Source organism: Cuculus canorus, chromosome 1 (genome assembly GCF_017976375.1).
Source record: "Cuculus canorus isolate bCucCan1 chromosome 1, bCucCan1.pri, whole genome shotgun sequence".
NCBI lineage: Eukaryota > Metazoa > Chordata > Aves > Cuculiformes > Cuculidae > Cuculus > Cuculus canorus.
Genome location: NC_071401.1, coordinates 201,033,991 through 201,051,283, shown reverse-complemented (window position 1 = coordinate 201,051,283; position 17,293 = coordinate 201,033,991). Strand labels below are relative to the sequence as shown.

Genomic DNA, 17,293 nt, shown 5'->3' with positions numbered 1-17,293 from the left:
CAGGGTTCTGCTGACTTCATACATATTCATGAGGGTTTTTTATTTTCTTTCTATCCTCCCTCCTCTGATCAGTTACTGTGCACTGTAAGAAACATCTTGTAGAGTGTTCTCAGTCATTCTTCCAAGCACTATCTTTATCATTTTTAGAGGACAAAAGCAACCCTTTTCAACTTGTTATAAATCAATTTTTAATTTTAAAAGGAGAACAGACTTTTTATTTTTATGAAGGAGTCTTTAAAGAGCCATCTCCCCCTCTTTTGGAAGCTAGCCAGTAGGCAAATTTGATGCTGGCTGCTATGACTGAGAGGAGATGACATTAATACATTAGTTCTTTCTCCTGTATGAGCAGAAAGTAGCCCAGGACAGTGGTTCTTGCAGCTGGATCCACTGAGAGTGAATTCACCTGTTCTGATATTTCTACTACAAGCTTGCATTTGAAAATCATGCAAGTGCAGTCCACTGAAAATGATCTGGACATAACTGAAAAGCAATTCAGCTGCCACATCACTGCTAAGTTTGCTACTGAAAACCAAAGTAAACCAAAATAGAATGTTTTAGACAGACTTTATGAGTTTGTTGTCACTAACAGGGTGGACGTGCTACTCACTGTAGCCCCAAGAGGCTTCCATTAAACAGTGGATCACAGATACCTACCTAACATCCTGACTTGAGGAACCACCACCATAAATCCAGTTTGAAACAAATCACCTTGCTTCCCAAGTATGTTCCTACCCTTCCCTCTGTTGCAGCAATGCCTAGGCTCCCTCCATTCCTCCTTTTCTCTGTCTGTTTTTGCTGATACCTTTTTTCACAACTGTTTTCCATAGCAGCACCTATTAAATATCTATCCCAGCCTTTCCTTGAGGCACCTTTACCATACAGGTAGATAACTATGCTACTTAGATGGACTTGGATCCCTGTTACATTCCAATTTGAGTAATTCACACAGCCTACAACATATATCTTGGCTTCCTATATGTTCTGTCCCACAGACAGAAATAGTTTCTGGACTCAGACCACCTGCTATAAATGCCTGGACGTCTCCCCAGTGATGACCTATGCCTGAAGGCCCCAGGTATGAAGCTCATGTCCTACCTGAGCAGTTTTGCTCATATGAGTTTAAACACCATGGTTAGTACCAAAGAACAGCAGTACATCCTTTGATATTTGATCGTATTTCTACATCCAGCTTTCAAGCACTTTGCCCATCCTCCGAACAACATCTAAATTACTGAGTTAGATACTCAGAGAAGGGATGGGGGGAATTGGGCAAATGAGAACAGCTCCCCAGAAGAGCTGTGTGCTGGGTGAGGAACAGTTTCAGAGCTTGCTTGCAGCCCTATAATGCCTCAAAAGTTTTCCTTTCCTAGCAACTGGGATTCAAAGCCAAAGCAGCAAAAATATCCAGCTCAATCACAACACCCCAGCGGAGGCAGACACCCAAAATCTTGCTTTCAAAGAGCTCCACTTGTTGCCTTTCCAAAGGTGGTCAGAGGAGAGGGCCTACACCCATCTTTAAGTAACAACCCAGAAGGGCGCACTCCTTTCTCCAGCTACAGAGGGAGGGGTGAAATGTGCCTCCTGGTGCATTTCCCTGAGAGCTGACAGCTTGGGCATTCCTCCTGACCAGCCCAGAGGTTGCTCAACCCAACCCTTCTACTGTCTCACAAGCCATTCTACCCTGTAGGACATCATAAATCAGATGAACCCTTCCTCCTCATGTGAAAAATTACCACACTGACATTTTCTTGCATATAGGGCCATATCCTGTCAACACGTTTTAGCTCAAATGCTGAATCAAGCCCCTGAGGGATAGAGGTGCTGCTCCACCTACTTTTTGGATCTGAGAACTAGGCACCTAAGCTGTGCAGGCTTGGGCACTTCTGTGCATGCAGAGAACTGTCCCTGCCGGTGCCCAGGGACACCCAAGGTAAAGAGAGAGATGTGTGACGAATTTGAGGTCTCTCCACGTTCAGAAGGTCGTTAGGATTTTGAGAGCATAGCTTTAGACGTGGATGCTAACTCCCATCGAGTGTCTTCCCCTCTTCCCTCAATTTGTATCTAAAAAAACCCCAGCAACTCTCTTTTTGTATTATAAAGTAAACAAAACCAGCACAACTTAACTGCAATATCCAGGTCACTCGGTTTATCTGTGTGCATCATTGTCTCTACAGAGAGACAGTCGATCTGGTGGTTTTTAGTGTGTTGACAGTACAGCACAGTATTGAGAATGATAATAGTTGGGTTTTTTTAAGAAGCAATGAGAACTTGTGTACCTTTACAGAAGGACACACAGCAGATGTCCCTGCTGGGAAACATGAATACCTTCAGAATACCTGGAAATTGGAGATCAATATTGTTTTCAGATAAAAGCTCACCATTTCTTATTTTCCAGAATTTAGAACTGAGACTGAGGTATCCCTTTAAAATAAAAATCCCTCTACGTTTAGGGTTGAACATCAGAAGAAAAACTTTCTGAATTGCATTTAGATTGTTAAAGACGACCTTGAGGAATCTGGCAGTAAAACCTCCACGCTCTGGAACTTAAAACAACAAGAGAAAAGCATTTTAAGGGTACACCGCCATCTACTTTAGCGCACAATTCTCTACCAGCACAATATGGACCATGCTCTAGTACATGCTGTTCGTAGGTCGACTCCATCGTCTCTTTTCCCCAATGGTCCCATGGGAACAAATGGTTGTGATGAGATTTTGTATTTGAAGTTCTGCAGCCAGTTATAAGGCTGATGCCATTCCCTTATGAAAGTCTGCAGAATCCTGCTCTGCAAGTGGTGTCACAAGAGTGCTACATTACTCATTGCAAAGAGGAGTGGTAGAGGTTGACATTTAATTAGCTATGAATTTAATAACAATGGCAAACGCTGTTTTAATAAGTACTGTATAGAAATTAAGCCAGTAACAGCATCGAGCAATTCTGTCCTATCACCAGGAATCCATTTTAAAAGCTAAGACAGATGGTAGCAGAATGCACCGTGCCCACTTTCGCACCTTTTCAAAGTGATAACTATGTGCTCATTTTGTAGACTCTGAACTATAACTGATTTCAGTGCAGCAGTACAATAAATCATCACAACAAAGGCAGAAATTCAGCACAGTACAAGGAGAAGGGAAAAAAAAAAAGTACTGTTCTCAGTATCTAATGCAGATCATACCATTGGATGCCATGGTTCGCGTCTGATTTTGGAACGTTTTGGAACGAGTTCCGCATTGCCCTGAAAACTGGCTAGCTTGGGGTGATAATTCATTCCATGCACCGCTCTGTGAAGGACGAAGGCTCGCCTGCGACTCTGCAGCGGGATTCAGGCGCTGGGCCCAGGCTAAGTCTAAATCTTGGGGCTCCTCCTTCAATTTTTCTCCTTCTTTGCCAACTCGTTGATAGATTCTTCCAGTGCTGTCATTCAGTAATCTTCTCATCCCTGTAATTTGTTTTTTAATTTCCCGGCTTTCATCTCCTAATGAAAACAGAGCCACAGTTATCACTGTAAATTAGCAAAAATGGTAATGGGTAGAGATTAGTGATTTTAGATGCCAATAAGAGCTGGAGTGCAAAAATAAACAAACTAAATAAAGAAGAGAAAGAAAAGAGATGGTTGAGTGGTCGTTGGTATGTACCAGGCTACACTTTAGCACAGCGATGGTTGACATCTCATGGTTGAAAGACCTGCTGAACTTGGCTTTCTTGATTCTGTTTCTAAAGCTTTGATGAGTAAGATTATTTTTCTCCAGAAGGAAATAATAATAGCTAGAGCACTTTCAAATAACCTATCCTTTTAAGAGACTGATCCTATTCAGGCATTGACATCAGTGGATGTTTTCCCAAGTAAAGTCTAAAGGATCAGATCCTTTATATATCACTTTGCTGTATGCTGAAGGATGGATCCTACAAAGAAAAACCACAAAAGCACCACACTACATGCACACAGCAATACTTCATCTATTGATTTTAATGAACAAGACCAGTTCCTTAGTCCAGAGAATTTAATAATAATGGATTATATAGGAATAATTTAAAAAGCAGCTAATAACGGGTACAGCCATATACAGCCTAACTGCTGGATGTCTTAAAAATGTAGATTATGAAAACAAAACGAAAGTATATACAAGAAAAACGTGACTGTTCCAAATAAATTCAAGGCATTTAAATAATAACAATTACATGCTTTAATACTCCTGGCACCATTTAAGTATTAATTTTACGTATGAAACTGCTGATTGCACAATGAATATATGCATTTTGGGCAGATAGTAGCTATTTTGCTCATTAAAGCACACATTACATTTCACTAGTAATAATGAAGTGTTCACAGCCCCGTCCAAAATAAGAAGCTTCTATTTTTTTTACTGGTAATAAAAAATATAAAATCAAACATCCCAAACAAATAGAGTAATGAAGATCAAGAAACTGATGAATCAACCCTCCTATTTAATATACTTTAAGCAGTAATATTTGGTATTGTCTATTAAATTGATATTCTCGCTTCCAAAAATACACTTATTTTTGGAAAAATGAAAGCGCAAAGGAAACTTCAGGAAAAAACCAACCTACTAAAAAGCCAGGATGCAACGTGCATTGTCTTTGGTTCAACAAGGTATCTGAGAGTGTGCTGACGCCAGGCACATGAGCAACTTTATAAACTCAACAGCATTATTCAGTTGCCTAAACTTAGACACACACTGAGGTAGCTGGCTAAACCAGACAGCTAAAAAAGGAGCAACTTCCTTCCCAACACAGACCAAACTCCATGTGGTTGGGATACACCACAAGCCTGGTGCACCCAGGGATGCACAGTGCCCAAAAGAGGTGGGTTTTACTCCACGAGGCAAATAAGCAGAAGGGGAGACAAGCTGTCCAATCCAATCCACCCTCTGCTGAATCAGAGCATCTCCCGCTTGACCTGGTGCACCGGTTCCCTGTGCCGATGCCAGCTGGCTCCAGCCCACCTCAATCCAGTGAGGAGAGTGGGCGGTTTGCAAGAAAGCTCCTACTCCAAACTTAGAAAAATATTTGTCAACCTTGTACAGCAATACTCCAGCACAGTTTCCAGTCCAGCTAAAGCAGTGAGAAAACTCCTTCGCAAGGAAGTTCTGCATTATATTTATTTTGCTGCTTTGCCTGTGGATCTTTGCATGCAGGTTTGATTTAATTAGCAAATCACAGCACCAATTCCTTTAAAATAAAACTTTTTGGCCCCAGCCCAACCAGGGATTGACTGTTTGCAGTTCCCAACCTCGAGAGGCTGCAGACTACCAGCAAGCCCCAATTATTGAGATACTCAGACCCATACACTGCTGTTCTCCGGCACATGGCTCTATCTGCTCATCCTTGAGGTCCAAACGCTCCCACAACAGTGAAGTATGAACTTAATCCCTTACTGTAGTACCATTTAGCAGTACACCAGGGTCTCAGAATTTTATGTTGGCAATTTGGATGTGTGTTCAATAGCAAAATGCATCTGAGAAATCATAAAAAGCTTCCCACCCAACTCCTCCTGGTGGGTGCCGTGACCGCATGCTTGTCAGGTGACACATTGTTGGAAAGATTAAATTTCCCTTACCCAATTACATAAAATATTAATGTTAATTGAGCTTATTCAGCCTCGATTCTCGCCTGCGTTCCTTAACACAGAAGCCTTCTTTTATAGTGACATATTTACCTCCAAATAGAAAAGCCCCTACATTTATGTTACAATAAACTCTGAAGCTGCATCCTACACAAGCGTGTCTCTGTGTTTACTTAGATCCGTACTTAGAAGAGGGAGATTCCCTCTTTGTGTTTTTTGGTGGTGGTGGTTTTTTGTTGTTTGTTTGGGTTTTTTTTAAATATGTATTCCATTTTGTAAGGAAAGGCATTCAAACACACAGGCTATAAGCTTGACTTAAACTTCAGTGCAAGTTTACATCCCCTTCTTCTAGGTATTACTTGTTACAGCTTTTGACTTGTAACTGGCCAGCGACAGCAGCACCCTTCCCAACAGGAGCACAGCATAGCTGATGTTAACTCTGCCTGAATCTGCAGGCAGGTGCAAGGCTGGCAACAAATTTGACTTCTTGCTCCCTGGTTATCTCATTTGTCTATTAGCTTTAGAGCCCAGTGATAGCATTTTGTTATCAGCTATTCCACTGCTGATGATTTGTACAGATAGCCACGTTATTTAGAAATGGGAAAAGAAGATCGAGCACAGAGAAAACTAAACAGCTCAAGCTACTATGTCCTATGGAAAAGCCAGCCTTCCTTTTGAAACACTGAACAGGATAACCAAGCACTGAAAAAAAAAAAAGTTTATTACTTAAAAATCTGCATTACCCATTAGTGGAAGCCTCCTAAGATAGATGTTGGGGCTGGAGAGAAGTGGTGCATACTTCAGCCTATCCCTGTACTCATACCAGAGGTTCCCACCTCTCCTGAGAGGACAGGGATACCATTTAGATTCTCCACCATTTGGTTTTATCTAGTCTTTATGTAGTCTTATTAAAAAAAAAAAAAAAAGCAGACCAAAGCCTTTAAATAAATACTACATTAATAATCATAAAAACTAATTTCCCCCAAATTCATTTCAATCTCTTTCCTTAGGGGAAGTATGCACAGCATAAAAAAAATCCCACTTTAAAAGTGGTAGAAATACTAAAAATTACAAATGCACAAATGTAAACCAGAACTGTCCTAGGACAAAGTAGCATCCACGTGCTAAGTGTGCATCTGTTTGAAGAAACAGAGCCATAAACAGCTCCAGTTAACAAAATATTATTGATAATTCATTAATTCCATTTCTTGGCCTCATACGCCTGACCATCTTTTCATGATTAAGCTTATTAAACTTTATATAAATATAGCCCACTGTCTACAAACAAGATGTTATTTTTTTCTGAATAATTTGTCAAATACAATCATGGAGCCACAAAGAATGGGAAAATGATCTGCAACCATATCCACGTGTCAAAACATTAAATTTTATTCCAGTACTAGAGAAGCAGTAACCACATCTGTAATTAATGTGTGTATTTTGAAATGTATAAATGAGTGAATAAGGGCTGGACAATCACCCATACTTGATGTTCTCTTCTTTCAACTTATACAAATAAACATAACATTCTCTTGGCCCAATATTTTGCAATTAATTTCCTTATATTTAACATTTATGATTCTCATATGTTTTGGAAAATACTCATGAGGAGTCAACTTCTTTAACAGTTTGTTTTTTAATGAATTGCTGTCTAATTTTATGCTATGTTGTGTTCTGGCAGATGAAAATCCTACAGAATCCTTTCCTTTCTTGGCTATCCAAACAGGGCTTTTCCCTCCATCAGGCTGCCTGCTGAAGGAACTTTGTGTCTCAGAGATTTCCATTATTGTGTCAAACTAGGCTGAAAGCAGTGGCTGAGTCCAGAAGCTGTCAGAAGCGTAGGAATGGCAGCGACAGACAGTAAGCCAAGCACATGTGAGCTGACAGCATAAGCCTGGTCTGTAATGAAACAAGGCTTCAGAGGTGAGAAAAAGTGGAAGTCGATGCATAAGGCTTGAAAGCTCAATAAAAAAAATAATAAATAATTGCAACGGGTTGCATAATCGAACCTATTAAACGCCAGTTTATTATAGACACCACTTGAATGCTGCCCTTTCTGGAACAGGGCCAGCAAAACTCAGCTGCTGTGTTTGAAGATTTTGTAAGAGCTAATTCAGAGCAGCTCAAGGAATCGGGAAGCATGTGCATGCAGGGCACATGTCTCTGGTGCACAGCCAGAGTGAACGCACCGAAACACCTTACTGAGTGTTAGATGGGACTCAAGAATTCCCTTAAGGACAGTTATCCTAGAAGGAAACTCAGCATCCCTTCTCAGCAAAAACTATACCCACATCAAACCGTAACTTTCAAAACTCAAGACATTTTTGCCACTGTACCACAAGTGGTCCTAGAATCATAAAATCACTAAGGTTGGAAAAGACCTCCAAGATCATCAAGTCCTGAAATAGAAAACTGTAAAGGTCAACATGGGGAAATAAAAGAGCCATGTGCATGATTCTTTACTGGATCAAAGGTTTCCTAAATCACATGGAAAGCCATTTTGACTGCTCCATGGATAATTAGAATTGGGCATCTGTGTAGCTAAATTGATGGGGTAAGGACACATTTCCCAAAGAAGTGATCCCCCGGTTTTGCTGGTATACAATAACCTATACTGAACTAGTAACACAGGCAATAACAAGCTTTGCAAAATGAAGAAATCTAAACCTCAAGTCAGGAGGGAGAGCAGCGGTCATGAACAATGTCAGAGGGTCACACGAGCAACATGAGTTATGAGCTGGAGACTTTGACTACCCTAAGCTAATGTACGGGGACATTTCAGCTGTCTTAGTTAAGGCATCTTAGCAGTGCCCTCAAACATCTTTTAAAAGCACCTACCTTTCTCCATGTCACCACAGAGCACTAAGATTACAGCTGCAGGAAAACTAGATTACCCTTAAATTAGACCCTCTACTCCCAAACCAACCACAGAAGTACATGGGTTGATTGCCACTCTGTGCCAAGACACAAAGTTAGTAAGCATCACAATCCCTACTGTAAGCAACAAAATTTGCAGAATCAAAACCAGGATCAGACCTTGCGATCACTCAGGGCTTAAAGGGTTATTTCTCTGGTCTGGCCCCCACCACCACAGAGTAACTCTTTTGAAGAGCTTGCTGAAACAGTTTCAAAACACCCAACAGGAGCAGATACAGAAGCAGAGGTTACAGACTTTGACGCCACACTGCAACAGCTAGATCACTCAGGAAAGGACAAGCAGCAACTGTTCAATAAAGGTATATATTAGACGGGTCACATAGTTAAAAAAATAATAATAGATATGCAACAACTTCCCCCAATTCTTGGCAATATCCCAGGTCAAGATCCTGCTTCAACCCCAAAGGGAAATGCTTTACGAAATCAGACCATTTCAGAACACAAATATACAAAAATTTTCATGCAGTTTTAATTACAAAAGCTACTATTGCAACAATCAGAAGGGATGTAATTCTACTAAAAGTAACAAGTAACTTCAGAGACTTGTGTTAAGTCAACTTTTTCTCTGTGAATAAATCGCAAAGGATGTTATTTCTGGGACAGAATAAATTCTTGAAATTAGTGAGTAACTTATGCATTGCTCCTCTGCTCCAAGAACACATTATTTATTTTTACTGTGACACAGTGAAGTTATTAATTTGTTGCCTTCTATTTCTACCATGCGAAATGCTGTAAAATGCACAGACACCTGCATTACAGAACATTTCAGTTCCACTTTATATCAGTCATAAACATCTCTGTTTTGGACATCTCTCCAAAACAAATGCTCCAAGCACACTGTGCGTAGCATTCGATTTTATGAAACTATAAAAGTTCTTCACTGTTAATTACACAGACAAATGTCTCATCACACATTTGGTTACCAGGATAATATAATTAGTTTTCTACATTAACCTTTCAAACATAGAGCCTGAATTTCAAGTTGAAAGCATTGTAAAAACACTCAGTCTGGAGGTATATTATATTCGCACTTTTTTTTTGTGATGATAATAAAATACTAAGACTGAAAAAAAAACCTCAATGTGGTGTATGCAAAAGATTTTTTTTTTTTTTCATAGACATGCTAGGTTTAACCAGCGCTGTTCAGAAAACGTGATTGTACGGTCCCCTCATGGGCTTCTATTTCCAAGTCTGGGCTAGCAACCCTGTGACAGGAGGTTTATGCTGTGAACTGGTAAAAGCTGAAGTTACATCCGTCTTAAATCTTGTCCACATTCAAGGTTTCAACACCCCACTTCAGGCTACCTCCTCCTTTTCAGGTCAAGCAGTCTCTCTTGGGATCAGATAACCAAGCCCTTTCCTTCAAAACAAAAGAGATGCCAGCCCTCACCTGCAAAATTCAGTAGTGATATGTCCCCCTCAAATTTTGCAAATTCGGGCACTGCATCACATAAGCATCCTTCCTGAGTTCAGTCCCTGACACTGCTTTCCCTACATCTCAGATCAGCGCCTTTGTCACTAGGAATCTGGATAGAAGAGGACACCAAAGTAGCCTATTGAAAAAGAAGTGGAGAAGGTTAGGTGAGCTCTGAGGAACTTACTGAAAACCCAAGAGAACAAATAAAGCCTAGTCTACAAATATTGCACAGTCATACGTCAAGCAGTCTCATCAAAATCAACACACTTTGAGGAAATCTGAAAGTGGGACACTCAGGACATCATCAGGAAATAGCACCTTTTTCTTTCTGTAGCAACTGATGGTGGGCTTCCAAGACTGCAACTCTGCACTTCAGCACCTGATAAGGAAGATCCTTGATACGACTCACATTCTTAAAGGTTAAATTCTAACTGGCTTTTAAAATAGGTGAACTTCAGGCACTTAAATGTCACAGCACATTCAGTCACAATGAAAAGCTGGGCACACTCAGAAAAAAAAAAACCAAAACAAACCCAACACAACACAGCCAAACCAAAATCGGAATCAATTGTCTGACTCAGCACAGATGTCAAAACACACACTCCTGCACATTTTTAGAAGCATCCTGGCTTAAGCAACTGGACGTGTAACTCCTGCCAAACCTTTATGAGGATATCGGGATGGAAGAGAAAACATTCCAAGTAAACCTCTGGTGGAGCTCACTACAACAGGTTTATCAGACTTCACCAAAAGTGTTTACAGAACACAAAATCCAAACAGAAGCTACCTTCGCTTCTCCCTGGAAACGGGTGAAGGGAAGAAATATTTACTCAAAAGTCCAATGGCTAGAAGCCGAGAAGGGAATTTAATGCAGCTCTCACTCCCGTGTGAATATTCCAACCACCACAAGATTCCACACTACCCAAGACATCCTCCTTTTCTCTCCCATTTGCTGCTGACCTCTAGAAGAGGACGTGGCTCTACGCATCAAGGAGACAAAGGCATTTTACTTGTGGATTAATTTCAGGTGCCGATTCACACACTTGGGACAAATGCTTCTGTCTGGCTCCAGTGTGCAACACAGACTACTGAAACCTTAAATCACCCTGCAAAACTTTAGGCTCCTGCATAGAGACAGACACCACCAAATATCTTGCTGAAAAGGCACTTGCTTTCTCCAAAGCCTGAGCAAGGTGTCCAAGTGCTTGCTTTATCTAGCAAGAGTCAACTTCATAGCTCAAAAATCCAGCCCTTACTCCCCTGAATTTTGCCCACCATATTTTTGCCAGGACGTGCAGTATCCAGGTGAGGCCCTAGATGTAAAAGGAGCAGGGTAGAAGCGAGAAAGAAGAAGCATTCTGCAGGTGAGTAGTTATACAGGACAAAAAGCACACAGACAGGAATAACAGAGGTTCATTGATAACCAGTCCTATCATGCTGTAGCATACATCATGCTGCAGATTCTATATTACTTCTGTTTTCTTTACACATTTTTAACTGTTGATTTAATTTAATTTTGCCATGGCAGGATTAGCAGGCAGGCTACAGAGGTGAAAGGACATTACATTAAGACAGCACATTAATCCTCTATCCCACCCAAGGCAGAAGCAAACCCAAACAAATAGCAGCTTCCTGGAAATTGAATTTCTGTTATCCAGATGTCAAAGATGTAATACCCCAATTACACAAACTATTGCCAGTGAAGCATGCCAGCGAATATGCAATGTAAATGGGGTGAGCACAGAGCTGCAAAAGTGCAGAGTCAGCATCTGGCTCTCTGAGTGAGTGATAATTAGCACTGTGTGTAGACACTAATAAACATTTATGTCTGAAATTACAACTTCTAGCAGTGTTAATAAAGGATATATTGGCAATTCGTAGAATAAAAGGGTCTTGAAAAGAACGTCATATTAAACAATGGCAGGCGCTTCCTGTGCTTGCACAGAGCTTTTTTCCCTCCCTAATTGCAAATGGCCACGCTATGTTGCTCGGAAATTAATCAACACAAGCACATACCTAAAAAAACTGGTTGTGTTTCTTTGGTCTCCCCATTAACATCATTGCTGTAGTCAGAGATCTTATACATCTCATGATGGTAATCTGGAATGAAAAACGATAAAAAAAATTAGAACTCAAGTGATCTGGAAAAAATGAACGCTGAACACATTGCTACGGTTTTACTACATAATTTATCAATAGATCTGCAGTTTATTTCATGTACGTCAAATTAACCACAGAAAATGTGCTCCATATCAGCACCTCCTAAAAAACTTTGCTCACACTGGAGAGACTCGGCTCAAATATTTCACAGATTTTAGGGAATAGCTACGCCTGCCCTAAATTACTGTGTTCATTTTCACAGCAAATTATCCCACCAGATGCCAATTATCTGAGTTCTTGCTTTACAGATGGAAAGCAGATTTATAATGAAAACTCTACCTTCCCAGAGACCAAGGGAAACTTTCAAACTTCACCTCAATCATAAAATCGGCAAAGTACATCTTTCAGCTATATGGACTTCTACTGGTGTCACTGGCCTTGGAATTCTGAAGAATGGGAGACCAGGGACACCTTAGGATATTCACCCATCGACACTAATGTCTGTGATGACCCTAAGAATAAACATTAACATCTCATATTCAGAGATATTACAGAATTGGGAAAAAAAAACCAACAAAAACCAAAACTGATCATTGAATTTCTATTTCAACTAAAAGAACATTTAGCTGTGAAGGTCTTTGCTGTAATCCCAGGCAGGTGTTCAGTAAAACCAGAACTTTGTTTACCTGTGTGTACAAACAGAACAGCAAGTCCAAGGTAAAAAAAACTTGTCTAAAGGCAGCTCTCCTGGATGCTATTTCTGACTTTGCTACTGACACACACTTTGTCCTTCGGCAAATCGCTCGAGACTGAACAACATATTCAGTGTCTCCAAGGAGCCGCCTCCTCACCTAACTTTTTTAATGCCCTCCCAGTTCCCAACGATCTCAGCTACTCCCTCTGTAAACTGTTTTTTTATGTTTAGCCACCTCACAAAAAGTGAGGTCAAGATTAACTCACGGAAGAGCATTTTGTGGGATTCACTTAAGGTGCAACAGAAACGGAGGTCAGCAAAACCATGAGCAGCACAGCTGCACGTCCAACAAAACAGCTACAGGACTGGAAAGGTCTCCTGGAAGCCAAACTTTTTTGTTACGTGCTGTTTATTTGTACAGCGGGACTGTCTCGAGGGCACAAGAGGAGGAACAGCCCAATAAGCAAACTAGAATTGAGCCTAACACACTGATGCAAAAGAAAAGGACCTGCAGAGAGAACGAGGGGGGAAAAAACCACAACAGGGAGTTGGAGAGGTCACTGACGAGGTGCCACGCAAACATGCCCAAGTGAAATGGTTAAAGGTGAAGTCGGAGATGTGACATCGAGGAAGTAAGGGCTTCTTTCACACAGCTAAAACTAAGAGATTTATGTCGACTGCCTTCCATGGTCATTAGCTGTCCTGTTGAGGAGAAGGAGCGATGGAGCTGCTTAGTGGGCACCTGCTGGCCAGCCAAGATCAACCCACCACACTCTATAGTTCATCCTCTCAAGGGTGTCCAAGAGGGAGTGAGTATGTGGCAACTAGGAATTAAATGACTAACAGACTCATGGTCCTTAGATATAGAGATTACACATGGATTCTTCTCTAGTGCTTCCCTCTGTACATCCAGCTGGTCACAATATTCTCCTGATCTACAGCTGCTGCCTTAAACCCCAGAGGCAGCTGCATTTTAATGCAGGCATGGATTTCCTCTCAATGTGGTCATTATCGATCATCCTGATAAGGTGCTCTGAAGTTTCTTTTTGGGACAAAACAAGCACTGTGTGGGCACACATCATCAACACATGGTGTGTTACCAATAAATTAACGCAGCACACCCTTTTTTCTTTGGTTTCCTTCTTCTGCCTCGAATGTCACAGTCCAGGCACTGTGAAATCCATAGCAATTTCACAACAGCAAACACTAAACTGTGACATTACGGAATGACTCCTGCAAAAGGCAAAGGCCAATTACAAGAGACAACTATTTATACATAATTATCTTTCTAATCAACTGTGATAGAAAAAAAAAAGTACGCGAGGGCAGAATCACATGCAAAATGTGATTTCTATCTCCTCCATTCTCCAAATACAAAGACATAATTTTCTCTCTAGGATGTTTTTTTGCTGTAGATTTCTATTTGAATGCCAGGTCCAAAAAGAGACTCCAGATAAAATAAGAATTACTAATAATGTACCACTATAACTGACTTTACCTATTAAAACAAGGTCTCATATACTGAGGCACATCTAAACATCTAACGAGTGGCAACTGAGAACTGGCAAATTAGTCACCAATTTCTGATAGCCCACCTATTCTTTTATGTCTCCATTAGAGCAGAAATAAAACCATGTCTTCAATTGCAGTTTTGTTTTTCCACATTTCTCTTCCAGCCCTCCAGGCTCCAGCCCAGTCCTGTGCTAACTCTGCCTCTGAGCTGGGAGCACTTTCGATATCAGCACTCCACAAAACAAACCTATTCTCTGTAGAAATTAAACCGTCGACAGGTTTGCTAATGCGTGCAGACCCCCAATGCATTTCAGGCAAGTCTGACAGGACACTGTCCCTCTACTTTTTAATAGGGAGCATGTGCAATGCTCCCTAGGACGATACAGAAGTCATCAATTAAGATTCCTACTAAGTGAGTTTATTTCCATATTTAAATTGCTTCGTATTGAACGTGATTTTACCAAGTGCCTGCAAAGGCATCGCTCTTCAGACAGCAAGTCTTGACACTTGCATATGTGTGTTCCCCCTTTCCCAAGCGTGACATTACACCCAAGCAGTCACCTGCCTTGAACTTGGCATGCAGGACACACACAGTGTTTCATGGAGGTATTCCCGTCCAATACACAGAAATACAAAAGGAAAAAAGATCTCAAGTAAAATCCATCAGGGCCAGAGAAAGAATACATCCCCAACCAAAATAAATCCTGAGGGCTGGGAATTCCACCTGTTAAAATGCCTACTGGCGTCTGTATCCTTCGTTTTTTCATTATTATAGAAAAACAACAAGAAGATTGAAACAAGAGAGCTGTGCTTCTTCCCCAACATGAATCCAAATATTCCCTCCACATGATTTCTTTTAAAACACCCTCTTTTCCAAAAGCAAACACACCCCAAGCAAACAAGTTACCCGCCAGCGGCTCTCCCCTGCCCACGTACAATTAATTAGCTGCATGGATTTTTAATAAAGCAACCTCTATCCAGCTTTTCTTTGCATGTAAGCAGCCAAGTGGAGGAAAAAACCCACCCAAAACACAATAAATCCACAGGAGTTGCATACTAAGGAGGTCCATTGCTGCTCCAAGCGTCATCATTTTTTTTGCTCGCTTCCTGATTTTTACCTTTTCTCCCTTCTCCCACCCCCCCTCAAAGCAAGGATTCACCACAAAGCTATGATCCAACTTTATTTTGTGCGAGATCTGCCTGGAAAAAAGAATAAACACATCCACCTTCCTAGGGTGGTTTCTGGTTTTGAAACAACACTTAACACAGGCAAAAAGAATGATTAAAAAAAGGAGGAAGGGGGGGTAGCGGGGGTCAAGGAAATAAATACACAGGGAGAGATGGTTGTAGGGAGGAAAGGTGGGGTGAGGAAGGGTCGGGGGAAGGAAAGGAGGGTTAGGGGGGTGTTCAAGGAAACAAGTACGTGGAGAGGAAGGGTCGCAGGGAGGAAGATGGGTGTTCAAGGAAATAAATAAGTGGGGAGGAAGGGTTACAGGGAGGAAGAGGGGTGTTCAAGGAAATAAATAAGTGAGGAGGAAGAGGTCGCGGGAAGGAAGGGTCTCACCGAGGAAAGGTTGGGGAGAGAAAGGGGGGGCAGAGGTGTGTGAAGGAAATAAATAAGTCGGGAGGAAGGGGGTTGTTCAAGGAAAGAAATAAGTGGGGAAGGAAGGGTCTCAGGGAGGAAAGGTTGGGGCAGAAAGGTGGGGTAGAAGGGTGTTGAAGGAAATAAGTCGGGAGGAAGGGTCGTGGGGAGGAAGAGGGTGTTAAAGAAATAAATAAGTGGGGAAGAAGCGTCAGAGAAGGGCAGGGGGGTCTTTAAGGAAAGAAATAAGTGGGGAGGCAGGAAGGGAGGTGTTTAAAGAAAGAAATAAGTGGGGAGAAAGGTTAGAGGAAGGAAGGGGGGTCTTTAAGGAAAGAAATAAGTGGGGAGGAAGGATCAGAGGAGAGAATGGGGGTCTTTAAGGAAAGAAATAAGCGGGGAGAAAGGGTCAGAGGAGGGAAGGGTGGCGGGGAGTTGGGAGCGGAGTTGGCGGGGGGGAGCGGGCAGCGCCGTTTCGTAACGCCCCGCTTTCCCCCCCCACCCCGGGTCCGGGGCAGCCCCCGTGGTGGAACAAAGCCTCCCCTTCGCCTTACCTTCCTTGATCAGTTTAAAGCTTTGGGATTTCCTGCTTCTCTTCCTCTGGGCGAACTCCATGGTGTGGGGAGGGCGGCGTGGGGCGGCCGCCAGGACCAAGGTCCGTCTCTTTAATCACCAAAACACGCGGGGGTTGGGAGACGGGGCGGATAAAAAGGGATCCGGGGAGAAGTTAGCTCGGCTCTTCCCCGTCCCTCTCGCCCCAAAACTTTGCAGGCAAAGCCGGGGGGGAGTGCGGCGGGGGGCGATGCCGCCTCCCCCCCCCCCTTCAGCGGCCCCGGCGGCTCAGGGCGGCCCGCAATGGCTTCGCCCGCCGGACCCCGGTGCCACCTGCTGGGGAGGAAAGCGGCCGGTTCCGCCACCCTGAGGCCGACAAACCACGCCACAACGCGGCGGGGAAAAGAAAAAAAAAAAAAAAAATAAAAGAGGAGGAGGAGGAGGAGGACGGCGGCGCCGCCGGGCCCCGCCGCGGGGGCTGCGAGGGCAGCGCCATTTTGTGCCCCCCCCCACCATGGGCACCTGCGGGACGAGCGGGGACAGGGGGGAGAGAACGGGGGCAAAGGGACAGTGGCATCCTGGGTTGTGGCATAGAATCACCAGGTTGGAAAAGACTTCTTGGATCATCGAGTCCAACCGTTCCTATCTGCCACTAAACCATGTCCCTAAGCACCTCATCTTTTAAACACCTCCAGGGATGGGGACTCAACCACCTCCCTGGGCAGCCTCTGCCAGTGCCCAGCGACCCTTTCTGTGAAGAAATCTTTCCTAATGTCTAATCTGAACCTTCCCTGGCATAGCTTGAGGCCACTTCCTGTCATCCTATCACCTGTCACCTGGGAGAAGAGACCAGCTCCCTCCTCTCTACAACCTCCTTTCCGGTAGTTGTAAAGAGCATTAAGGTCTGTCCTCAACCTCCT

At 42.6% G+C, this 17,293-nt stretch overlaps 1 protein-coding gene across 3 annotated transcripts in view; it reads right to left on the bottom strand.

Moving 5' to 3' along the window:
- BEND7 (BEN domain containing 7) overlaps positions 1 to 16,746 on the bottom strand; it is a 46,975-nt gene extending 30,229 nt beyond the window's left edge. The window contains exons 1-3 of one of the 3 annotated variants that reach the window (XM_054085165.1): positions 16,376 to 16,743; positions 11,953 to 12,036; positions 3,174 to 3,473 (exon numbers count right to left, since the gene is read on the bottom strand). In XM_054085165.1, the coding sequence (XP_053941140.1) occupies positions 3,174 to 3,473; positions 11,953 to 12,036; positions 16,376 to 16,436 (445 nt within the window). In that variant the 5' untranslated portion in view covers positions 16,437 to 16,743. Of the gene's footprint in view, positions 1 to 3,173; positions 3,474 to 11,952; positions 12,037 to 16,375 lie in introns of all 3 variants that reach the window. The other 2 variants (XM_009568775.2, XM_054085181.1) reach the window with 2 other exon arrangements.
- Positions 16,747 to 17,293: the final 547 nt, after the last annotated feature.